This window comes from Suricata suricatta, chromosome X (genome assembly GCF_006229205.1).
Source record: "Suricata suricatta isolate VVHF042 chromosome X, meerkat_22Aug2017_6uvM2_HiC, whole genome shotgun sequence".
Lineage (NCBI taxonomy): Eukaryota > Metazoa > Chordata > Mammalia > Carnivora > Herpestidae > Suricata > Suricata suricatta.
In genome coordinates this window covers 10,948,401-10,975,027 of record NC_043717.1, presented here as the reverse complement: position 1 = coordinate 10,975,027, position 26,627 = coordinate 10,948,401, and the positions used below count along the sequence as shown (strand labels likewise).

The 26,627-nt window shown below is 43.2% G+C and overlaps 1 protein-coding gene across 1 annotated transcript in view; it reads left to right on the top strand.

Moving 5' to 3' along the window:
• Positions 1-26,627, top strand: part of PIR (pirin) — an 86,551-nt gene that overhangs the window by 35,659 nt on the left and 24,265 nt on the right. Inside the window, exons 5-7 of the mRNA XM_029929614.1 lie at positions 3,297-3,391; positions 5,203-5,258; positions 14,410-14,494. Of these exons, the coding sequence (XP_029785474.1) occupies positions 3,297-3,391; positions 5,203-5,258; positions 14,410-14,494 (236 nt within the window). The remainder of the gene's footprint in view (positions 1-3,296; positions 3,392-5,202; positions 5,259-14,409; positions 14,495-26,627) is intronic.

The window sequence follows — 26,627 nt, the reverse complement described above, 5'->3', positions numbered from 1 at the left end:
GAGAAGACCAAGAGGTAATTATCATTCATTCCCCTCCCAAGTTCCAAGTGAGCTGAGATGTAGACTTTGAGGAGTCAGCCAGATGGGGATCCAAATAATCATCTTTATTACAGTAAAATCTGGATAAGGACACGTGGCTGGATTCTTGGGAATCATTTCAGCTTTTAATACTTTCTCTACTTCATTAAACATGTCCAGGCAGAGCTTACAGCCATAGGCATCGTTTTCAGAGGCGGGCCTCTTACCTCGTGGGAGAGAGGGAGAGGGAACAGCCCAGCAGAGCATGTCAGTTCCTTGAATTGCCCTCACCGACGGGATCCCATCCTTCCCTCTCCCCCCTACCTCCAGGAACGAATGAGGAAGGCTGAGAGCAGGTGGCTGTTGCCTTATGGGGACATTAAAGAGGGGTCTGGAGGCCCCCCAACATTCTCCCACATTTGGTTTTGTTAATCTGTTGGATTGGACACTTAGCCACGTAGCACTGACTGCCCCCCACCCAAGCCCCCCACCAGCCCCAGGGGAGGAGAGACATTGGTCAATATGGACCTCCTCTCACCAAAACTAACTTCAACCCTCGGTGATAAATTTTACCCCCAGAAGGGTCTGAAATGAATATAGAATTTATTTTCATTAAATTAATACCAAAGCATATCATATTCTAGGCTGAACATTTACCCCCATCCTAGTTCCCTGCCGAATTATTCCCAGCCATGTTGAGAGGTGTGTGAGAACCCAAGTAGCAGCATAAACATTACCTAAATATTAAAATGTCCTAGTTGTGAACACACATCTGTCCCATCAAATTTCTGAAGAGGAAATCTAAGCTCCTGATCTAAAACCCCTTGCTTTTATAAACCAAGTCATCAGAAATTATCATTTCTAATTACATTCTAAATGAAATCCCAAAGCACCCTTACCCAACTTTAATTCTGTTTTGCTTGCGTGAAGTACTGATTTTCTTGTCCTTCGTAGGCATCGGTGCCCGGCCTTTCACTGGGCTGGATGGGGCTCCATCAGGACTTCCAAACTTGAATTCATTCTCCACCAGTTCCCCTTCATCTCACTTTAAAAGTAGACCCAGAAGGTAGTAAGAGGCACCTTTATTGCAATACCAGCCCTAGTTCCGTGAGATTTTTTTTTTGCACAACCGAATCTCCAAGCCCTAGAGCAGTTATAGCTTCAGAAAATTGATAGACGTGGTCAGTCCAGAGCATCACCGTAGCTGGGGGAACAAAGCCACGTGTCTATAGGGCCTCTACCCTCCGGGGTTCTGAAACATTCCTGCCTTCTTAAAAAGCTGCTTTTGGGTATCGGTGGCAACTCCAGACACTAGGTCTTAGGAAAATCCTCCACCCAACTATTGAAGGCTGATAAGAATACGAAGAGACGTTCTTCTAGCCAACATGCAGAGAAATGTAAATTCAAATAATGCGCTCCCACCGGACACCCTTCAGGTTTGCCAAAGTTAAAAAGTTGGATATTGGCAAGTGCTGGCAAGGGTGGCAAGAAATAGAAGCTTCATGCGTGGCCGGCGAGTATAACTGTTCGTTGTGGAGAGGGAGCTGACGTTGCTTAGTGACGCTAGCCCTGACTGTAGAGTCTGCGCAGTAATCCCACCTCGGGAGACTTACTTCAGCCAAATTTCACCGAGTAGGCACATGACAGTGATCAGCTCAGCATCGCAGGTGGTGGAAAACAGTCAGAGGTCGTGTAGGTGTTCGCCACTTAGGGAATGGATCAGTCAAATATAGTGGTTGTGTATAATGGGATATGCCGTTGCTGCCAGAAGCAACAGACCGTATTTACTTTTATCTGCATTATTCTATTTCAGGAAATAATGTGGCATACGTCAGAAAAATAAAGCAGTTTGGCCACAATACCACTTATTTTTCAAGGATACCTATATATTTAAATGAACACATGAAAGGCATATTGAAGGGAATTTCGTTACGTACGCTCAACTAAGAACCAATGGGAGAATAGGATTGAAATTAGGGATAATGGGGAAAAATACAAAACAAGGAGGGGGCTCTCATGGACGTACGATGACCATGTGCCGTGAACTGTGATGTCTGATCAATTGAATTCCATTCCATGCACCCAAGGCAAAAGAGAGGGGGTGGGGTGGATATTGATTGATTGATCGGTGTTCAGCAGTAGCTTTCGGTTAGCGTAGTTGACCTCCTATGCAGGTGATTTAAGGGAATTCTGGGAAGCCCTAACATATGTCAAAAAACCTCCATTATCAAAACCATACTGTACCATTAGAGCCAATCCTTTGACAGTATGATAGATCAAAAAAAGCATGAGCTGTGGAGTTACACAGATCTGGGTCCAATTTTCAGCCATGTTGTTTAATACCTCCGTGACCTTGGAAAACTTATTTTTGAGCCCTTATTTCCTTCTCTGCCAAATGGGGATAATAATAGTTTTTGAGTTATTTGTATAATATATGATGTGCCTAGTGACATTAAGAGTGCTTACTAAATACTGGTTCCCTTTGCCCTATCTGTCTCCCTTTCTATTCCTACATTCCTTTCTATCATGAGGCTTTATTGACAGCAAATCTCTAGAACTTCTTGGGAATGGAAATGAAAATAGCTAACCTCTTTCATGGACTTATGAGGTACTAAATTCCAAGAGCCTTCCAATAAAAACATAATGGAAGCAACATCTGACTTAAAATATTCAGTAGTCATATTTTTAAAAAAGTAAAAAGAAACAGGTGAAACTGATTTTGATTATATATTTGAGCCCAGATATCCAAAATACTGGCATTTCCACATATAATCAGTGTAAGTTTATAATGGGCTATTTTACATCTTTTGTACGAAGTCTTTGAAATGCAGCGTGTATCTTACACTTAGCACACATCTCCGGTCACACTGAGCACATGAAATGTGCCTCATATGGTGAGGGGTTAACTGTACCGGGCAGGGAAGTTCCGAGCGCTTCACATGGCTCCGTTTTCTTGCTGCCGGTTTAACTTGGGCTCTCTGGAAGACAGGCCCCACGGCAGGCCGTGTGTGCGATCCCGGGGCAGCGGGTGTGACGGAGAAGGGCGATGAGGCAGAGACTTGGAGGTACAGGGTGCCTGACGGAAAACTGTGCCTCGGGACTCTGTGGCGGAGAAAGAAGAATTGTTCTGTCATTGCACACCCGCCATTCCTCTTCAGCCACAGTTGGCCCCACTGGGGCGCATGCCCGTCCTCTCTGGATTGTGTCACCCAGCCCCTTCAGGAAGCCTCTCTGAGGAGGACACGTTCCACATCCAGTGGCGTGGATCCTCATTCCAGTCTGGGCGTCGACCCAGAGCCTCAGTGCATCTGTCAGGTCAAGTCCAGGGACTCTGGAGCTGCCCTAGCTCCCGCCATTCAGAACCTGGCAGTCGGTGAGGACGGGGCTCAGGAGCCAGCAGGGCTGAGAGACTCTGAGGAGGCACTTATGGGATTTAACGTGGGTTCTCACCAGTACTCACAACAACATGACCATGTGCCGCGAACTGTGATGTGTGATCAATTGAATTCCATTCCATGCACCCAAGGCAAGAGAGAGGGGGTGGGGTGGATATTGATTGCTCAATCGGTGTTCAGCAGTAGCTTTTGGTTAGTGTAGTTGACCTCCTACGTAGGTGATTTAAGGGACAAGAGAAGGAACTGAGGCATAGCGACACTAGCTGTGCGTCTAGTGAGTGATGGAGCTGGCATTCCAACTAGGTAGATGTCTGGCTCCAGCTTGGGGTCTTAACCACACGCTCACAGGTTCTTACCAGTTTGGCGTAAGCCAACATAAATCAGACTTTCTGCCGAGAGCAGGTATTTATCTGTGGAAACGTTTTCCTTTTTTTTAAATTTATTTATTTTGAGAGAGAGAGAAAAGAGAGCACAAGTGGGGAGGGGTAGAGAAAGAGGGAGAGAGAGAGGATCACAAGTAGGCTCCATGCTGTGGGCACAGAGCCTGATGTGGGGCTCAAACCCATGAACTGTGAGATTATGACCCGTGCCGAAATCAAGAGTCAGACGCTTAACTGACTGAGCCACCCAGGTGCCCCATCTGTGGACACGTTAAAGACCGGGAGGTCTAAGAGGAGAGATGGTCACACAGCCCATTGTGGAAGGAACTTAGGCCCAGACTCAGATTTCCTGAATCTTGCCTCATTTTATTTGCACAGTAGCTCTGCTGTATCATACCATTTAGCCCTCGTGCATAAACTTGCTGAGTGCATCTCTTTCCAGTTTGGGAATGCCTTGTTTCTTTTCCATGGAAGGAAGCTTCTGAATGAACCTCTCTCTTTTGACACCAAAAAGGTACCTTCAGGCATGTGTCTGTACAAGCAGATACCCCTGACTGTATCAGAATGTCCTTCAAATGCTCACGTAGGAGAAGCCCAGTGCCATAATACGATCCCCCTTTATCACATCTGCACAGAGCTATCAGTCCTTGTACTCTGGGAAATCTTATCTTTGCCAGATAGCTTCCCGTCTTGATGTACTTTCTTTCCTTTTTAAAATTTTTTAATGTTTATTTTTGAGAGAGAGAGAAAGGGCATGGGCAGGGGAGGGGCAGAGAGAGAGGGAGACACAGAATCCAAAGCAGGCTCCTGGCTCTGAGCAGTCAGCACAGAGCCCGACGTGGGGCTTGAACCCAGGAAGCTGAGCTGTGAGATCATGACCTGAGCCAAAGTCAGATGCTTAACAGACTGAGCCACCTGCGCGCCCTATTGATGCACTTTTCTTACAAGAACTCTTAAAAGCATCTTAGTGAATACCAAATGTAACTAATAGCAATTAGAAAATATTAAAAAGCCCTGTGAGGGATATTCTAGCATCTGTTAATAGATTTGCTGATTCAACCTTGGAACACGTTACCCGTGGATAGGAGACAAGGGATAGGAAGGCTCCCCGTTGGCATATTTGGAGGTCATTGTGGTTTTACTGTACTATTGCCTTTGTAAAATTATGGATGGGCTGGTTATTCCTATAAGGGATGGGTATTTGTTCTTCCTCTGGTTTTAATTTTCCAAAAAATTAGAACATCTGTAACCCAACTTCAGGCAAGAATGCTGACTCAAAGAGTGAAGGAGTCCAAGACCAGTTTCACAGTCAACATGCCTCTGGTTAAATGTCAGGACTGCGAGTCCTGTCAGCAACTTTATTCCCTTCCTCGTTAGCTCTTCTGCCTCGTGAGCCCTCTCCTAAACAGAAGGCGAGGAGAAGGCTGAGAATGTGACTCTGGTCAGCAGCACTGCTCGGGGAAAGGTACTACAGACCCTGGACTGGAAGATGGATGATTTGACTCTGTCTGGAATTCTTGGTCAGCTGGACGGCTTGACGCTCGAGATTTCTCACAGTCCTTTGTGGTGGATAGAAGTTGCAGTTGTCTGGCCCTCTCTCTCACCCCATACAGAGTTGTTGGCGCTTTGCCTAAGTGTTCCGTGTCGTTTCTTTGTATAGCACTTCATGTATGTGTGAAAATGCGATTATAAGATTTTAATCCCCCCATGATACCTTTGGCACTGAGGATGGAAACTCCTCATTCCCACCCCTTATCAGAATATTTTAAGATAATCAAGGACTCAGAAATGCGAATGCTTTGGACTGGAGACAGAGGCCTTACCGTTTCACTGAAAAGCACCAGCCCATTCTGAGCAACGAGAGTTGGAAGTTTGCTTTAAATACTGTGGTAAATGTACTTTTCACCTCCTGAAAGCCTTAGGATCTCCAGGGGACAGGAAGGTATGGTTTTCCACACAGGGGCTAAAGGTTCTGGCGGTGAGTTTCTTGAGTGTGTGTGTGAAGGTGTAAGTGGTAGAGTCAAGGGGGCCTGTGCTGATGGGTCTTCTCCCCTGCAAAGCCCAGCAGACCACGAGAGTAGGGAAGGAGGGGAAGGACAAGGAGATCGGGAGGCCCGTGGGAAGTGTACTAGACCGTGACAAGAACTCCTTATGGAGTAGATCTTCCTTGATTCGCTGGGGCTCTTGAGCTACTTAGTGAACTTGTCTGCATTAAGGCTCTTCCTTGTGATGGGCAGAAAGGGAGCCTACCAGCAAAAGACTCCAGAAAATTATCATCAGTTGAGGAAAAGACGAGAATAAGTCAACTGGGACAGTTGATTCACCATTCATAAAGACACCAGTTTAGCTCATGATCTCATTCCTCATAGCAAAATAAATTCAACATAGATCAAAGAATTAAATGTTAAAAATGTAGAACTAGAAAAATGGAGGAAGACATTTATGTGATCTTTGGATGGGGAAAGACTTCCTAAGTTTAAAAGCATTGGAAGGAAAAGACTGATGGATATGACTCATGTTAGAACTGCTGTAAATGAAATTAAAGCCAAAAGCAAACTGGGAAATTTTTACAGCAACTATTATTAAAGACTAGCAGCCTTAATTTATAGTAAAAATAAAAACACCTTTCAGGGGCACCAGGGTAGCTCCTCAGTCAGTTAAATGTCTGACTCTTGACTTCAGCTCAGGTCATGATCTCACAGTTGCTGGGATGGAGTCCTGGGTTGGGCTCTGTGCTGACAGCACGGAGCCTGCTTGGGATTCTCTCTGTCCTTCTGTCTGCCCCTTTCCCATTTGTGCATACTTTGTCTTTCTCAAAATTAATAAGCATTAAAAAAAACCCCACCTTTTGGAACACCTGAGTGGCTCAGTCTGTTAAGCATCTGACTGGCTCAGGTCATGATCTCGTGGCCTGTGAGTTCGAGGCCCATTGGGCTCTGTGCTGACAGCTCAGAGTCTGGAGCCTGCTTTGGATTCTATGTGTGTGTGTCTCTGTCTGTCTGTCTCTCTCTCTGTTTTTCCCCTACTCATTCTCTCTTTCTCTCTCTCTCTCAAAAATGAATAAATGTTAAAAAAATTTTTTTAAAACCATTTCATGTAAATTAATAAGAGAAGTCCCAAACTCCCATGGACCCACCTCCGTTCTCGGCTCGCTCGTCATAGATACAGAAGATTTGTCTGCACATGTTGTGTCCTCTCCCCCACCTTCTTGATGCTCTCAGCCTTGCGTACACACCCATCAGTGCCTATGGTCAGCATTGGCTTCCATGTGGCCAAACCCAGAGGTCATTTTTTCTTTTCACGTTAACTCTTCCCTTACATGGTTCGACTACTTCCTCCTTTTCATCAGCCTCTCTCCTTTCTTTGGTCTTCGAGATGATGGGTTCTTGCATCTCTGGGCGCTCCGTGCTCCTTCACTTTTCTATCTTGTGTGAGTCCCTTTTCCTCTACCTACTCGCACGAGTTCCCTGGATCTCAGTCCTGAGCCCGCTCTCATCGAGTATCATCTCTCTGGGTGATCTTGTCCATCCCACGAACATAGAGGCCCATTATAGTCCACAACTCCCACACTGACACTTACAGCACACACCTCGCCTCTGAGCGCTGTGGACTTACTTATTTAGCCACCTCCTTGACGTCTCCTTTCTCATGTTCCCAGGCCTGTCACATTTAAAACGACAGAAGTTGAAGACTTGTTCACCCTATTCCCATGTGTCTTGACAACAAATGAAAACTCATTTCTCTTCCAGATGAATGAGTGGCACCCACTGCTCAAAGAAGAAACATGGCAGTCATCCTTATTCCTTCTCCTCCCGCACCCACGTCCAGCCCCTTAGCAAAACCTTTCTATTTCTGAAATATATCTGAAATGTATCTACCTCACTTCTGTCCCCTGCCCACTTCCAGCGTGTTCCTGTTGTACTTCTTTATTATTTTTTATTTTATTTTTTAATGTTTATTTATTTATGAGAGAGAGAGAGAGAGAGAGAGAGAGAGAGAGCAAGAGAGCATGAGTGGGAGAGGGTCAGAGGGAGAGAGAGGGAGACACAGAATCTGAAGCGGCTCCCTCCAGGCCCTGAGTTGTCAGCACAGAGCCCAGGTATGGGGCTTGAGCCCACAAACCTCAAGATCATGACCTGAGCCGGAGTTGGACACTTAACCGACTGAGCCACCCAGGCGTCCCCATTCCTGTTGTACTTTTAAAGAAATCCCAGATACCTTACAGTAGCCTGCACTTGACCACGTCTTTTCTGACTCTCTGAACTCATCCTGTGCCACAGCGCCCTGTGTCGGCGTATCGCTCTCCTCTTACTGCCTGAAGGTCTTTGCGTGTGCCACACTCCTGTCTCTGCCTGGAAACCCCTGACGCCCAACTCTGTTCGTTTGGGGCCCTCCAGTACTCCCGTTACTTTCTCTCTCTGCCCCCTCTTTCTTTCTTTCTTTTATTTATTTATTTTATAGCATGTGTAATTTTATATTTAATTTGTTACATTGTCTTCCTCACTAGAAAGTAAACTCCACAAAGCCTTAGAAGCTCTGTTGTTCACCAATATGCATGCTCTCAACCAGTATATCTTGAATGAGGGAACTAACTAACGAATGAAAACTTAAATGGGTAAGGAGCAGTATTTCATAGAAAGGGGTATACAAGTGGCCTAATTAATACATAAGCGCCTAGAATAGTGCTAGTATATATTAAGCCCTTACATTCTTAGCTATTGTGATTCTTATATTAATAATAATAGTATTTGTTAAATTAATAGTAATATCCCCCAAACTAACAGCAAAATTAAAAGAGCAAGGAGACAACAATTTCTGCTTTTTAAATTAGCTAAGATTAAAAAAATATGATGGTGGGCTCCTGGGTGGCTTAGTTGGTTAAGTATCTGACTCTTTTTTTTTTTAATTTATTTTATTTTTTGAGAGGGAGAGACACACAGCGTGTGAGTAGGGGAGAAGCAGAGAGAGAGAAAGAAACACAGAATCCGAAACAGGCTCCAGGCTCTGAGCGGTCAGCACAGAGCCCGATGCGGGGCTCGAACCCACAAACCATGAGATCATGACCTGAGCTGAAGTAAGTGTCTGACTCTTAATTTCAGCTCAGGTCATGATCTCACAGTTGGTGGGTTCGAGCCCCATGTCAGGCTCTGTACTGGCAGCATAGAGCCTGCTTGGGATTCTTTCCTTCCCTCTCTGCCCCCCAAATTAAATAAATAAACTTAAAAAATATATAAGATGGTCAGCATTTTGATGAAATGGGCACTTTTTACAGGTAGTTACCAAGTGATTTGAACAAAAAAAAAAACCCAATTTGGATGAAAGCAATTCAGTAGTATAAGAATTTGTCAAAATGATTTTTTGTTCAAAAACAAATCATGCTAGACCCTGGTTGTCCAAATGTCGGCATTTGGACTATGGAGGTAGTCACTTTAAGCATTTTGGTGGGTTAAGCTTTTTTCCTTACTTTTTCTTTTTGTCTATTTTCCCCAAAAGTTTCTGATTTTTTTTTCTTTTCCTTTCCTCCCCCCCCCCAGAAATTAATCCTTCCACTCTATGTTTGTGACAGGGACGAATTGGAAACAGTCTAAATGTGCAACAACAGGTGATTTGTTGCAATGAGTTTACTTTCTAACAATAAGGGGTTAAATGGGAGGGGAAAAAAACAGTATTTGGAGCAAGTAACGAGTTGAAAAGCTGCCCTTTGGTCTAGCAGAATTACTAAGACTAGAAAAACCAGTGACTAACAGTAGGCGTGTTCAGAGAAATTGCTGCTTAACCACATGACTGTGTTGACTAGTTTGCCTTTGGCCACATCACATTTAGCCATAAACCTACAGATACACCAGGAGCCCTTACCATATCTAGACCTTTAGGCCTCAAATTTCACCTTGAAGGGAAAAAAACGGGGTCGGGTCAAAGATTTATGTGCAGTGATATTTATCAAAAGTTAGCAATGATGCAAAAGAGAAGGCCCAAACCAACCGTAAAACACGGTTTCCCACAGTAGAGACATGATCAGTATGAGGGTGAGGGTCCAGGAATGGGTAGACCTTGAGGATTTGCACTGGTTAGTACAGTTACCCAGAGGGACTTGCTTATGCAATGTGTAGTAAGATTGAGAGTTTGAGTGCCTTTCCTGAAAACTCACCAAATCATAAAAGGATTTTGCAATCATGCTCGAAAAGAAATGGGCATCATTTATTACAGCTCTGACGTGTGACAAATGGCTGCCATTGCTTTTAGGGAAGGCCAGCGCTGTGGCAAAATGAGCAGCATTTGGGAATCAATGGGCGGCCGGTGGCCGTTCTCTGCGAAGGGGCAGAGGCAACAGGCCGAGCTCAGGCGGCGCAGCTATGGTGTGCTCTTTTCTCTTTCTCGGGGATTTCAGGCCACATGGCTGGCATGTGGAAGTGATTTCATCTCCTGAATTAAGTTCACATTTATGAATAAGCACAGCGGCAGGAAGCCAGCTTGACAAGGGAACCATGCTAAAAGCCAGGGCAAGCAGGAAGTCTTTGAAGGAAAGAAGATGAAGGTAGCTGGCTTTCGGAAGGAAGTGATTTCGGAGACCTTGTTTGGTCTTGGGTGTTTTGCAGTCATTATTGGAGTGGTCCGTTAGGTTCATTAAGGTTTGACACAGACATTTCTAGAGAAAGAGACACCAGGCTTGTCTGGATCGGGTAGCGCGCCTGTTGGTATAGTTTAGCCAGAATTTACCCTTAACCTCTTCTGAAGAGTGTTAGGTTCTCTTCCCTGTGTATTTGAACTCTTCAGATTTTTAAGACATTTGATTTTTCAAATGCAGACTAAAACTTTTAAAGATAAGTTTCCTAAATACTTTCAACAGATCTATGAAATGAGAAGAAAGACTAAAGAGGAATAGCCTTGGATTTTAGTCCCTGTCCAGGTATAGTTGACCAGGACCAAAACAGAGAAAAGGAAAAAGAAAACAATTTCACTGACGGACTTGAACTACATTCGTTCTGTTCATGTTGAAACAGATTTGTAGGATAACGTTTTATTTTAGGTTGTCATGGACCGATTTATTTTAATAGATGTACATTGATAGCTAAGTTTTAGACAGAAAAGAATGAGTTGCTTAATTAATTTCTCATTCTGTTTTGAAGACCATATTAGTAGGTTAATACCATACATAAAAATAAACAGAACACAGTAAAGAATGACTTAATGGTGACATTTCTTTATGGATGCAGATCAGCGGTGTGTGTAATAGAAAAATTAAATCTAGATTTGCTCAAAATGCATTTGAGGTGAGCATTATTCTTGTGTTAAATGAACATAATTTACATTTGCTGTTTCAACAGAGTTACCAAGGAAGATAAAAATTAAAAATCTATCTGTTTTTTAAAAATGGTGCATATATATAACACATGAATATTTGTGTATACATATATATGTACATACGTATACGTACATATACACATGTATATGCCTGTATACACTCATGGGAACAGCTTCCAAATTGATTTTATTTCATTATGGATTAATTGAAAGAGAACAGTATACATTTAGGTTTGGGTTATTGATTATTCAAGACGTGTTTTATTGAAACCTTCAACGTTCCCATTTTCAGTACAGAACAGGATATTAGAATTGGAATTCTATCTTAGGCTATAGGTATGAAAAACACTTTCAAAATGAATTAAAAAGTTCCCTTTTGCCTTTTTCACATTGCAGGATGACAGGCTATGTATGTGGCATTATAATGTCTCTCATTGGTTTCTGTTTAAATTTTCGTAAATGAGTACATAAATACAGAATTTGGTGTGTGTTTGTGTGCACACGTGTGCGTGTCTGTGTCATTGCAGTCTTAGAGAAGTGACCATTTTTTTGGACAGTATGGATCAGGCTGAGAAGCTAGAGACAGGAAGAAACAAACAAGAGCTTGCCAGGAGGAGCAGGCTGATGAGTGAGTCTGAGGGCAAGAGTAGAGCCAGATCGCCAGTGGCCCCCTTCCTCTGCCCCACAGTCTGGCTGTCCTCCCTTGCCCCCAGCCACATTCTCCCCTCTCGACAGCTCTCATCTGAGAAGTCAGAAGGGACCTTGCAAAATTAAAATGTGGAGGAAAACATTAATTTTCCAACTCAGAATTTTGGAGGCAGCCAGGGATTTAAATGTCAGTGAGCCCTATCATGAGATTTTCAGACAAGTGAACTAAGCCCAGAAGAAGATAAGTGCTTTGCTAGTCAGCAGGAAAAGCCCTGGCAGCACAAAGCCTCCGGGCTTCCAGCCCAAGGGTATTATTATGACTACTTTCTGGGAGGATTCTGGTACAAATTAAACCAAGACACTCTCTGTGATTAATCTCTTTGCTGGAGGCAGGGATCGGCCTGCATCGGCCACTGAGGCAAAAGTTCGGAAAGACACTTAAACCAAACAGGGATTCTTTTTCTAGAAGACAGCCAAATATTGCCCAGGCAGGGGAGTCATCAATAATATGTGAAGTTTACCTTGATCTTTTCATTGAAAAAAAGGTGTTTTTTTTTTCAAAGTAATCTCTACCTTAATGTGGGGCTCAAACTCACGACCCCGAGATCGAGAGTGGCATGCTCCACTGATTGACCTTTTTAGAGGTAACTTTAGAAGTCTTCATCAGACAAAACCAGATCCTTGCCAGATGGTGCCCTTGTTTTATGTGTTTCAGGGTCTTCAGATTGATTGTGAATCTTTGGCCTGAGGTTGCACTTGATGCCATAGGTCTTTCTGGTTTCATTTATGCATGCACGGGGGAATTTGCTTTTGTAGTCTTTGAAGCTGCATCGATGCAGCTTGGCCTTCTAAGCCACGTAAAACCACCTCCCAGGCTTTTAAAGCCAAAAGCTTCAATACATGAGATGTTCATGGGAAAGGAAACAATTTTCTGATAGCAGTATTCACAATTCTGTATTCCAGAATTTAACGTACAGACATACACTTTAACCATACCAAATCACCTGGCCTGAAGAGAGGCATTTTGCTACACATAGGTAAAAATACTGATGAATACCTTATGTATACTGTAAATAAATTTATTTTTCATGGAATTTTCCATTATAAAAATCAGCCAGTAACTATTTATTGAACACGTACTATGTGATAGGCAGCATAGGCTGGCCCTGGGTGAAAAAGGCAGCAATGTTCCTGTCCTCCTAACATTTACATAATTACTCTCTGCAAAACGATGCATTTATCAAGGATAGTGAATAATTGTGGGCTCTGGATTCTCTCCTTTGGTCTATTTACATGGTCTATTTACAGCTCTTTATTAAAATATAATAAAGACATAGAAAAGTATACAAATCAAGTATATAGCTTGGAGAATTTTCACCAAGTGAACACCCATGGAAGCAGAAGCCAGGTCAAGAGGCAATTGTTTGTCCCCAGGAGTCTCCTTTTTAACACCTTCCAGTTACTAAGCTTCCGAAGGTAACCACTTTTCTGAGTTCTGACATCATAGCTTAGTTTTGCCTTGTTTGGAACTTTATAGGAATGGAATCATATGGTATATGATCTTCTGTGTCTGTCTTCATTTGCTCAGTATTATGATCGTGAAATTCATCTGAGTCGTTGCGTATAATTGGGTTCATTCATTCTCCTTGCGGTATAGTATTTCATTTCATTTATCCCTTCTATCGTTAAAGATATCTGGAATATTTCCAGGTTCGGATTGATACTGACAGTATCACTATCAAGATTCATGTACTTGTTTTCAGGTGAACATTTCTGTTGGGGGTCCACGTGTGATTGGAATGCCAGGTCATGGATCATGCGTACATTCATGAGCACTGCATACTGCCAAGTAGCTTTCTATGGTGTGTATAGAAAGTTCTAGTCCCACCAAGAGCGTATGAAAGCTCAGTTATTCCACATCCTTGCCACATTGGGGTTACATGCCTTTTCATTTTTGTGTGTATTTTCAGATTTTAAAAAGTCCAACAGAACCACTGAGGCTTTGTGATAAACAGTGAGATAACATATCATAAGATTCATAGCAACAGCGATAATCCCTTGGATTTTGGTCTGTGCCAATGATTCAAAAAATGGTGTCCTATGGGATCACAAACCCTGCATAACTGTGGATGGAATCGAAGCCACTGTTACAGTGGGAAGTCTTGCAGAAGTTTGCCTTTCTTGCTTTTGAAGTCGTGGCTTTTTCAAGCCAGTGGTGGTAGATGACCTTTATTTGCCTGAGGGCCGAGTTAGAACAAATACAAATATTTACTGGCCGTGTAAAAAAAATTTTTAGTAGATGTGGCTTTATCGAGACCCGGAAAGAAGCACACATTGGGATGCTATTATCAAGTAGAAGCGGGAGGCAAGTCTTGGCCAATAAACTATCAACCTGGGACCATATCTGAGACACGGTTACAGGGAAATAGCTGCCATCCTGCAATTAGTTTGTCAATCATATTGTACACCTAGGAGGGCTAACTCTTCGATGAAGACCCTTAACAGGGGGCTGTAAGGTGGCCCATCGCCTTGCTTGAACAGCATTTGCCTAGGAGGAACTGTTAATATAATCATCCAGGCCCCAGGCCCATCAGAGAAGGGCCCAGCTGAAGTGAAGAGGAACTTTATTTTTGGAAAGAGTCTGATGGTTTCCTTTTCCTTTTCAGTCCAAGGTTTACACTCGCACACCGACCTTATATTTGGACTTCAAACTGGACCACGGAGCAAAGCATTCACAGCCTATTCCTAAAGGTATGGCGGCTTCTGGAGTTTAGTGATGAGAAAAGAAGGGGCCGCTTTCTCCGAAATGGGCTCATTTTTGAATCACTAGTTACGTTTAAATTAGCAAATATTCCTGAGGCTTTTCAAGCAAAGAAGATCAGGAAGAATTCGTAGAGTGTTCGGGCCGGACTGTTGTTTCCATTTTATGGGTGGAAACGCTAAGACCCGACAGATGGGTTACTTGCTCGTGTCCTCGTAAAGACTTACTGGACGAGCCAGGATGTGCACCCGCACCCTCTGATTTCCTAGCCACTGGGGACTCAGAGTTCCCGGAGGCGCATTCCAACCGTGTTACTTAAGTGGACTTATAAATTCAAAAGCATACTTAGGAGACTCCCAAGTGTATAAGGCCAATTTCATTTTTAAAAATGGTTGCATGAAATCATTGGGCAGAAACCTTGGAGTCATTATATTCTTTTTTGTTGTTGTTGTTGATGTTCTGGCTCTTTTTGAGTATTCAAAAACTCTTTAATTCTCTGAAACATATGCCTACTCTCATACGTAATTTTTATAGCAGAAAGTGTGAAAGTGCATATGCTTTAACCTTTAGTGCAATGCTTTTTTCTGCTTTTGCGTTTGCTTCCCTCCATCTCCTTCCAGTACCTTCCCTATACATTCCAGCATCTTGCTTTTTTGATCAGGCAGTTCCTCATGGGAATCCTTCTCGTTAGTCAGGTGGCTGAGGATCTGACTTTGGCTCAGGTCATGAACTTGCAGTCTGTAGGTTCGAGCCCCATCGGGCTCTGTGCTGACAGCTCAGAGCCTGGAACCTGCTTCAAATTCTGTGTCTCCCTCTCCCTCTGCTCCTCCTCCATTCACACTCTGTCTGTCTGTCTGTCTGCCTGTCTCTCTCTCTCTCTCTCTCTCTCTCTCTCTCTCTGGGAAATAAAGATTGAAACAAATTTTAAAAAGGCTATACTCCTGTTTTTTTTTTTTATCCTTGTAAATTCTAAACCTGATATTTATCCTCAAAAATGTTTTTGGAGGGATACAAAAGCCCGTAGCTTAGAAACGCTCATGCGTCATTATGTCAGTATAAACCCACTTGGAAGAAGTCTCTTAGAAACCCAGCTATGAAGCAGAAGAACCTGTCTTTTCCAATGCAACACTTCCAGTCACCGTGTGTCCTCTCTTTGTTCCTTGGTGTCTCTGTCTCTCACACATGAGCATGTGCACACATGTACACACACGTCTGTGTTTACACCAACAAATCCAGAGTTTGAGGCCTCTCTGTCCAGTACCAGACAAACAATTAAATTCAGGTATTATAAAGCACTTAGTATTTATAGACTTGATAGTTTTGGATGCCGGTAATCAGCCATGTTGGCTGGTGAAATTATACTGCACACATTTTATTATTAAGGCCTTCAAGTCAAGGTCACCCTTTGTCTTTTTTTTTTTTAAGCCACCTTTCCGGGTGTAATTCCGTGACAAAACTGAAGGACTATTTAAATTCATTTTATTTGGATGCTTTGCTGCATCGGATATTTAGTGAAATGTTTTGGTCATTGGCAGGGTCCCAGACACGTTTCGTTGATAATATCTTGGTTGTTTTGTTACTCCCGGTAAGGGGATTTGACATGGACGTCTGGGGTATGTTTGGCTTTTGGCGTAAGCTTTGCGATCTCACTAATTTAATGTTGACATGATTGTCTCATAACCAAAGCAGTGAATCAGACTAGGTTTTATCTGAATCCTTTCCCATAAACAGGTATTAGAGTCAATTTTTGCCATCTCTCTGTTTCCTTTGGTTAAGGCACCTCTCTGTGGAGCCGGGCGCGCCTCGCAGGGCCCAGCTGCTTCGTGCAGGGCCGATTTGGAAGGCCGCTGAGATCAGGAATTGAGCCGGACACTGCATCACTTACAAAGAATCCGATTTGTCAGGTCTCTGACAGTACCACATTCCTTTCCCGACGGCCACACATTTTTCATGTTAGTTCTTGGCTAAACTAGGAGAAGTAGTTGTTTTTGTTTTGGGGTTGGGTTTTGGTTGGGTTTTGCTTTTTTGCAGTGACTTTTGCCATCTCTTACAAAGTAATCTAATTTTCCTTGCTGCAGGCTGGCGTACAGGTAACACTGGTATCATTCATTCAGAAGGACATGAGCCTGTGTTTCTAGGAAAATATCAGTCTTGCCCAAGAAACTTGGGCCTCGGGGCCTCACGTCACCTTTATCTTCCGACTGCATCACAGTGTGGCTCTGGCTCCCAAAGGCGCCATGTTGCTGCCCATGTTCCTTCACAGTGTCTCTGCTACTAGGTATTTAAAAGTATCATCTGGAATGTTAAAACCGGAGGATGGTTCTGGTATGGAAAAACCTAATGTAAAAAATTTTTTTAAGTTTATTTTTGAGAGCGGGGGGGTGAGAAAGAGGGAGAGAGAGAGAGACAAAGTGTGAGCAGGAGAGGGGCAGAGAGAGAGGGAGACACAGAATCTGAAGGAGGCTCCAGGCTCTGAGCTGTCAGCACAGAGCCTGATGTGGGGCGTGAACCCACAAACCATGAGATCACGACCTGGGCTGAAGTTGGATGCTTAACTGACTGAGCCACCCAGGTGCCTCTGGAAAAAGAAAATTTTGTGAATTTTTTTCTTTTTGCTTCCCCCAACCTTTTAGTTTTCTTTATAGTATATATACATCAATTCAAACAATTTCTTTAGAGAACATAGGGCCGACCCCGCTGTGGTAAGCAGAGTAGGCCCACGAAATGTCCACACTCAGGGCGCCTGGGGGGCTCAGTCAGTTGAGCGTCCGACTCTTGATTTCGGCTCAGGTCAGGATCTCACACTTCGTGAGATAGAGCCCAACGGGCTCTGTGTTGACAGCGTGGAGCCTGCTTGGGATTCCCTCTCTCTCTCTCTCTCTCTCTCTCTCTCTCCCTCTCTCTGGCCTCCTCCGTGTGTTCTCACTCTCACTCTCAAAAAAAGAAAACATTAAATTATATAAAAAACTAAAGATGTTCACACTCTAAACCTTGGAACCTATGAATACGATACTTTGCACAGTGAAGGGCACGTTGCAGGTATGATTACGTTAAGGCTCTTGAGATGGGGAGAGTAGCCCGGATATCCAGGTAGGCCTGACACAATCCTAAGGGTCTGTGTACGTGAAGGGGGACGAGAGAGTGAAAGAAGTGACGGTAGAAGCACAGGTCCAGGTGAGATGCACCTGCTGGTTTGGAAAATGGAGGTGGGGGGGGGTGCCTGGGAGGTGAGGGGCTCAGTCTGTTGACCATCCCACTCCTGTTCTGGTTCATGTCATGATCCCAGGGTTGTGGGATTGAGCCCCGTTTTGAACTCTGCATGAAGTATGAAACCTGCTTGGGGTTGTCTCTCTCTTTCCCCCTCTGCCCCTTTACCCTGCTTGTGTGCTCTCTTTCTCTCTAAAATTAAAAATAACAAAGAGGGCACCTGGGTGGCTCAGTCGGTTAAGCATCCCACTTCAGTTCAGGTCATGATCTCGTGGTCCATGAGTTCAAGCTCCACATCGGGCTCTGTGCTGACAGCTTAGAGCCTGGAACCTGCTTTGGATTTTGTCTCTCTCTCTCTCTCTCTCTGCCCCTCCCCTTCTCACGTGTGCTCGCTCTCTGTCTCTCTCAAAAATAAGTATTTAAAAAATACAAGAAAATGAAAGGGGGCCTCGAGCCAAGGAATAGGGGCAATTTCTAAAAGGTAGAAAAGGCAAGGAAATGAATTTTCCCCTAGAGCCTCCAGAAAGAAGGCCACCCTGCTGATTCCTTGATTTTAGACCGTTGAGACCCATCTGGGGACTTCTGACCTCCGGAACTGTTAGATAACAAGTCTGTGTTGTTCAAAGCCATGACGTGTGCTATTTTGTTACAGCAGCCATAGGAAACTTATACATTCTCTTGAATATTGTCAGTGCATTTTGCTTTTGTGGGAGGAAAAAACAGAAAGGAGCCCTGCCAATTACATCTCAATAAAATGGGGGGGGGGAAGAGAAATCAGTGTTTCAAAATACCTCTTTAAAAAGTAGATTCTAATGCTGTGCATACAGTAGCTACTCAGTAAATCCCAGTAGGTATAAATCTTACTATATTCCTTATCTATATTGCGGCATAACAAATTACTTCCAAATTACGGTTAGGGTTAGGTTAGGGTTAGGTTAGGGTTAGGTTAGGGTTAGAGTGACATTTGTTACCACACAGTGTAGCTGTGGCCTCGGGCTCAGGGACCCTTACTTCACTACAGTGGCCCTGTCATTGGAAGGATGCGCACCCAAGCCATGCCTGTGTCAGAGACAGGCATGTAGTGTTTTGAAGGTGGCTGGCTGCACTACTCTGTCAGTTTATTGCCGTGTGGTCCTCTCCATGGGCAGGTTGCAACATGGCGTCGAGCTACGTCAGAGGCTACAAGTGTGACAGTAAGAAGGAATGAGCAAATGGAGTTAAAGTCCTCATGTAACCCATTCTCAGAAGTGCCAAGCTTATGCTCTTGGTTCTGAATGCTGTACATTTTCCAGTGTGGTTAGTTGCTCAAAAGTAGTCGTGATTTTTTTTCAATTCTTCTTCTCCTTATTTAAAAAAATTTTTTTTTCAGCTTGGGACTGTTAAATTGATTTTATTCTTTTTTTTAAAATATAGTTTATTACCAAGTTGGTTTCCATATTAACACCCAATGCTCTTCCCCACAAGTGCCCCTCTCTATGACCATCACATAATATTTCCTGCCTCAATACCTTTTCAGTGTCATTTTCTACGTTTTAATGGAGGGTGCCCCAGACACGAATGGTTCATGTGGAATTTCGGATTTTCAGGTATTTTCGTAGAACAAAGGTTCGCTGATTTGTTTCAGTACACAGACTACATGGTTTAATCTGTGTTCTCTTCTTACCAGTAGTGTATTAAAATATCCCATCACTGTGCCCTCCATACTTAGCACGTGCTCGTGACGGTTGTGGATGTTGATCAACAAGTCCTCAGAGCAGTGATGAACATGAACCAGAGCCTGAACATAAAATTATCCAGTGGGAAGCCTCATATCATGTTACATTGGGTGGGTTGTCTCCGTTTCATACTGATTTGTAGGAGCTGGTTATATCTTCTGAATACTCCTCATTGTCGGTTATTTGTGATGCAAATATCTTCCCCCTTTTGCCTCGTTTTCCCCTCTTCTGTATACTATTATATTTTTCTAGATGTTAGTAAATAAAAATTTCTTAGCTGTATCGCTCTGTTCCTTAATGGTTAGTGAGTGCTTTCTGTGGTTTCTTTAATAATCTCTCCCAGCTGAAGATCATGAAAATGTTCGATTATAGATGCTCTGTTGTTTTGCCTTCTGTAGTGATCTGTCTACACCTGTAATTGATTTTCACACGTTGTGGGGTGCAATTGCATATTTTAAAAATGTGGTTTGGGAAAGGAGAAAAAATAGCAAAAATCCATAATAGGGAATCTTATGAGCATTTCTTGGAGCTCAAAGTTCCCTGAATCATCTCCTACTACTAATTATTATAGCTAACACTTAAAAAGTATCCTATTGTTGGGCAGACACTGCCCTAAGAACTCCCTCTGTATTAACTCTCTGCAGTCCTCCGAAGTGTAGGAGGTGGGGAAGGGAGGAAACCGAGGTACAAAGTGACTTACTTAATGTGAACTTACTCAAGGTCGACTAGCCAGAGACTGTTGGGGATGCGATTCTAACTTACACAGTTGGACTTTCACTATGACTCTTAACCACTAAGGTCCAGACACATTAATGGGCCAATACACTATTGATAGTGCTTTGGGTATTGGTAAATAAACCCAAGACGTTGCAGATACATTAAAAAATAACAATTTTGAAAAAAAATTTTAATGTTTATTTATTTTTCAGGAGGGAAGGGCAGAGAGAGAGACAGAGGATCTGAAGTGGGCTCTGTGCTGACAGCAGAGAGCCCAATGTTGGGCTTGAACTCACAAACCGTGAGATTATGACCTGAGCTGAGGTCAAGTGCTTACCAAACTGAACCACCTAGGTGCCCCCAATTTGTGAAAATTTTTAAGTGAGTCTCCCCACTCAGAAAATTGTTCTTTTCTTATTGTATACCTAAGCCTGATTTATTTTTTTTAATTTTTAAAAAATTTTTAAAATTTACATCCAAGTTAGTTAGCATTTAGTGCAACATTGATTTCAGGAGTAGATTCCTTCATGCCCCTCACCCATTTAGCCCATCCCCCCTTCGACAATCCCTCCAGTAACCCTCTGTTGTTCTCCATATTTAACAGCCTCTTATGTTTTGTCTCCCTCCCTGTTTTTATATTATTTTTGCTTCCCTTCCCTTATGTTCATCTGTTTTGTATCGTAAAGTCCTCATATGAGTGAAGTCATATGATGTTTGTCTTTCTCTGACTAATTTCACTTAGCATAATACCCTCCAGTTCCATCCACATACTTGCAAATGGCAAGATATCATTCTTTTTGATTGCTGAGTAATACTCCACTGTATATGTCTTCTTTATCCATTCATCCATCAATGGACATTTGGGCTCTTTCCATACTTTGGCTGTTGTTGATAGCGCTGCTATAAACATTGGGGTGCATGTGCTCCTTCTAAACAGCACACCTGTATCCCTTGGATAAATACCTACTAGTGCAGTTGCTGGGTCGTAGGGTAGTTCTATTTTTAATTTTTTGAGGAGTCTCTGTACTGTGGCTGTCACAGAGTGGCTGCCCCAGTTTGCATTCCCACCAGTGCAAAAGAGATCCTTTTTCTCTGCATCCTCGCCAGTATCTGTTATTGCCTGAGTGGTTAATGTGAGCCATTCTGACGGGCATGAGGTGGTAACTCAGTGTGGTTTTGATTTGTATTTCCCGGATGATGAGTGATGCTGAGCATCTTTTCGTGTGTTGGTTGGCCATCTGGATGTCTTCTCTGAAGTGTCTATTCATGTCTTTTGCCCATCCCATTTCTTCACTAGATTATTTGTTTTTTGGGTATGGAGTTAGATAAGTTCTTTATAGATTTTGGATACTAGCCCTTTATCTGATAATGTCGTTTGCCAATATCTTCTCCCATTCTGTTGGTTGCCTTTTAGTTTTGCTGATTGTTTCCTTCACTGTGCAGAAGCTTTTTATTTTGATGAGGTCCCAATAGTTCATTTTATGCTTTTGTTTCCGATATTGTGTTTTTCTAGTAGATCATTTTTAAGAGACAACAGGTTGAATTGATAATTGATGCAAAGTAAGAAACCATTCTAAGAATTTGGACACATTTCACTTTTGACAGGTGTATTTTTTCCCATGGTTTCAGGTCCTACTTAAAATTCTTGTTTTCTTGAGGCACCTGTGTGGCTCAGTAGGTTGAACATCTGACTTCGGCTCAGGTCATGATCTCACGGTTCATAAGATTGAGCCCCCCATCAGGCTCTGTGCGGACAGCTCCTCCCCCACTTGTACTCTGTCTCTCTCTCAAAAATAAATAAACATTAAAAAATGTTTTAAAAATCTTGTTCTTTTAAAAAACAGTCAGGTGCCAAGGGGCTCCTGGGTGGCTCAGTCAGTTAAGTCTGACTCTTGATTTTGGCTCAGATCATAATCTCGTGGTTCACGAGTTTGAGCCCCACATCAGGCTCTGCGCTGACAGTACAGAGCCTGTTTGGGATTCCCTCTCTCCCTCTCTCTCTGCCATTCCCTTGCTCACCCTTTCTTTCTCTCCAAAAATAAGTAAAACTTAAAAAAAAAAGGTCAGGTGTCAAAATATGCACATTTATAGCCTTTTCTGCTTATTTGAAGTTCTGTTGTTTTCTTTTTTTAGTTTTCTAATGTTTATTTGTTTATTTATTTTTGAGAGAGAGAGACAGAGCTCGAGAGGCTGAGAGGCAGAGAGAGAAGGAGACATAGAATCTAAAGCAGGCTCCAGGCTGGATTCTGTTGTTTTCTGAACCTTTGTTTAATCCTTAAAGTTATGTGTATTGTGGTCCTTAATTGTCTTGGCCTTAATCTAAATTCAGATGCCTAAAACCATTTCTACTTTATAGCCCTCAGTATAGTTTTATGATTATAACTATATATTTGAATTATTTTCTGATTTTTTTCCCCGAGCAATTAAAAGCCATTGTGAGCACTGCATAATTGACGATGAGAAAAAAAAGCCTGTTCAAGTAAAGCCAAGTAATAATAGTAACATGTATTATTTTAGTGAAAAATTATCACATTAAATGTCTCCGTGGTGGGAAACCTTGAGTGTAAATGCAGCCGGTAATGATCAGGAAGCTTTCAGGCAATTCTAATGCATTTTTTTCTTGCTGTTTTATTAGCAAGAATGTAATCAGCAGAGCTTGTCGCCTGGAGGGCTGGGCTCCATTCTGGGCACACACAAGGCTGTCTTCTGAGAGTTTCTATTCCAGAGAGTTTATGTTGCTAATACATTTCTCATTCAAAATGTTCAATTTCCTTCATTTCTTAGTTTTTGTTAGTCGCTGGTACAGTGAATAAATGTTCAGTATTACCAGTGGTAGACCAAACCATAATGGAAGGTTTTCTTATAGGTTCCAAGTGTTCTCATGAAGATATAGTATCTTTTGGGGCACCTGGGCGACTCAGTCGGTTAAGCTTCCAACTCTTGGTTTCGGCTCAGGTCATGATGTCATGGTTTGTGAGTTCTAGCCCCGCATCAGCACGGAACCTGCCTGGCATTCTTTCTGTTCCTCTCTCTTTGCACTTCCTCTGGTCTCTCTGTCTCTCAAAATAAATAAACTTAAAACTTAAAGAAAAGAGATACAGTATCTTTAGAGATGGCCCTTAACATTACATGTCTGTGGTTTATAAACATAGACTGTAGTATGATCATTCTGGAATACATGAAACATGTTCTGAACATATCTTGCTCTGGGAAGCCAGGTGTCTCCAGTGCCTTTATGTTGCTAACATTCTTGCAGTATCGTTGGGCATTTTTTTACTGATGTCCCTCACCAAATTCGGTAAAACGGGCATTTTTTTCCTTTTGCTGGAATTCCTACGAGGTCACGTGGTAACCCACCTCTTTTCCTCCGTCTTCTGCAGAGCTGTGATGTTACCTTATTTGCATTCTGTTTAGTGGTAAGATGGGGGTTTAATGCCCATGCTTGGCAAGCTGGTAGGTCTGGTGAGCTGTCAGCGCCGAATGATCAGAAAGGCCACCTTACGCCGCCAGCTCTGGACCGCGATGTCCAGCGGGCCACAAACAGCATTTTTTGTGCCACAGGGTTCTTGATGACGACAGCAAGGAAGCGTTGTTTCTGTTTTAGGAAATGACCCTGCTGGGCTCTGCTCAGTGTATACTGCGGTCCAAGAGACCAGCTGGCTTGGAGAGGAGGGTGCTGCTCCCAGGAGCATGGGGCCATCTCTGTGACAGTGACCCTCCTCTGGACGGGGTCACAGCTTACCAGAAGCATGGTCAGCAACCACTGCAGCCCCCTGACCTGTATTAAGTTGGAGGGAAGTGGAAAGAGAAGGGAAGGGGCAGGAAAGGGAACCGGCATCTGTGAAATGCCTACTGAGGACATCGTGTAGATGAGGTGAAAAACACGGAGCGCGCACATATGTACATAGGTATGTACATATGTGCAAGGCACGTACACGGCGTGTCTCAGCACAACAGCCCTGTGTGATGCGTATTATCTCCTTATTTCACAAACCAGGAAACTGCCTCAAAGAGGCTGGCAGTCTGGTCCTCGCCTCCCCGTGAGGGTCTCTTGCTGATTTTAAAACCTATATTTACTGCCTATGATTATGTGCCTTAGATTTTTGATGCTATTTTTTTAAATAAAAAACTTTATTTGGATTATTACAAATGCAACACACAGTCAATACAAAAACCAAAGATGAGACAGGTTTTAAATACCCAAGGCTTCATGCACAGGCAATGATCTTAATATCTTAGAGTCTGTCTTCCCATATGCTTTTTTGTATGCATCTGTAATGCATGTGTAAACAAACAGCTGATCATGCCTTCCGAGCCAGTTTGGAAAGCTGCCTCTTTTAGTTAATGATACATTGTAAACATCGTTCTATAGCAATGGGTGCGGTTCCATAACATTAACAAAATTTTTAACGTTATTCATTTTTTTAAATAGTTTATTACCAAGTTGGTTTCCATAGAACACCCGGTGCTCTTCCCCACAAGTGCCCCTCTCCATGCCCATCACCCCCTTCCCCTTCCCCCCTCCCTCTTCAGCCCTCAGTTTCAGTATTCAACAGTCTCATGTGGTTGCTGGGGTTTTTTTTTCATTTTTTAAAATTTATAATAGTTTATTATCAAATTGGTTTCCATATAAACCCAGTGCTTCTCCCCACAAGTGCCCCCCACCATGACCATCACCCCTTCCCCCCTCCCCCTTCAGTCCATGGTTCATTCCCAGTATTCGATAGTCTCTCATGATCTGCGTCCCTCACTCTCCCCTGCTCTCTTTCCCCCTTCCTCTCCCCGTGGTCTCCTGTTAGGTTTCTTCTATTAGACCTATGAGTGCAAACATATGGTATCCGTCCTTCTCTGCCTGGCTTATCTTGCTTAGCCTGACACCCTCGAGGTCCATCCACTTTGCTACAAATGGCCAGATTCTCTTTTATAGTTATATATAGTTGCTTTGTTTTCCATGGCACCACAAGGCCCCTGTAAGGTTTGCGCTGCCCTCTGCTTCCTCCTCCCCCAGAGGGGTTTGCTGGGTGAGAACTGACTAAAGAGGCGGGAAGAACAGAGGGGCTCAATGCTGGAGAAGGGTCGGTCTGTCAGGGTCAGGAGTCTGGGCTCGTCCTGAGAGAACAGGGAGCCATTGAACGGTTTTCAGTGAAAGGGCCCATTTGTTGTGCGTAGGAAAAGGGCTAATGACAATCAGGGGCCATTTTTGTCACCTACAAGATTTCATCTGTAGGGGCGCCTGGGTGGCTCAGTTGGTTGAGCGTCTGACTTCGGCTCAGGTCGTGATTTCATGGCCCGCTGTCCGTGGGTTCAATCCCTGTGTCGGACTCTGTTTGTATCGACAGCTCAGAGCCTGGAGTCTGGTTCAGATTCTGTGTCTCCCTCCCTCTCTCTCTGCCCCTCCCCCACTCGTGTTTTCTCTCTCTCTCTCTCTCTCTCTCTCTCTCTCTCTCAAAATAATAAATAAACATTAAAAATTAAAAAAAGATTTCATCTGTAAAAGAAAAGATAGGAAATATGGCAACACGGGTATTCACTATTTCCTCCTTTGCACCCTTCCGAACCAAAAAAAAAAAAAAAAGCATTGAAAATAACTGAACTCTTCTCTAAAGCTGAGGGATTAAACAAATTAGGTTTGATGATGAGAAGACATCAGTCAAATCCAAACTGAGGGATGTTCTAGAAAATAACTGGTCTGTGCTTTTCATGGAAAAGATTGAGGAAGTGTTGCCCGTGGAGGGAGATTCCTGGTGAGAACCTAATGCAGCCTGCGAACAGGGTCAGAGCCGGCCTCGGCTTTTGTTTGGGGGGTTTGTTGGAATTTTGCTTTGCTTTGCTTGCTTTCTTTCTTTCTTTCTTTCTTTCTTTCTTTCTTTCTATTTCTTTCTCTTTCTCTCTCTCTCTTTCTTTCTTTCTCTCTCTCTCTCTCTCTCTCTCTCTCTCTCTCTTTCTTTCTTTCACCATAAGAGGCATTACTGAAGCCATTGGCACCATTTGGGTAATGATGTTGTATGTTCTCATTGGTATTGTATCTATTTCAGACTTTTTATAAATACCCTCAGTTCATGTAGGAAACTATTGTTGTTTGTAGGAAATATCTACTGTCAAGGGACAAAAACTGAAGCGAGTAAGTCCAAACACCTGCTTGGCTCTATTCCCCAGTTCATGATGCAGGTGGCATCCCATCGAGTAGGTAGACAGGGGCTCCCAGGAGCTATGCCAAATGGAAGATTGTAGTAGGCAGAAGAAGGATGGGGCAAGGTATTAGCAGAAGAAAAGAAAGGACCTTTTCAGCCCTTGACTCCGGTCTTTTTCGTCTTTTTGCAAGGAAGGGAACCACAGGGTTTTCATCAGGCGGATGACCTCACTGGTGGTGCCTGTGACATTTCAGGTTGACTCTTAAAAGATCACAGTCCTGGGAGAAGTTAAAGCTTGTGATTAAGTCTTGACTTGTCATGGGGGACAGATGGCTCCATTTTGGACTTCTTTT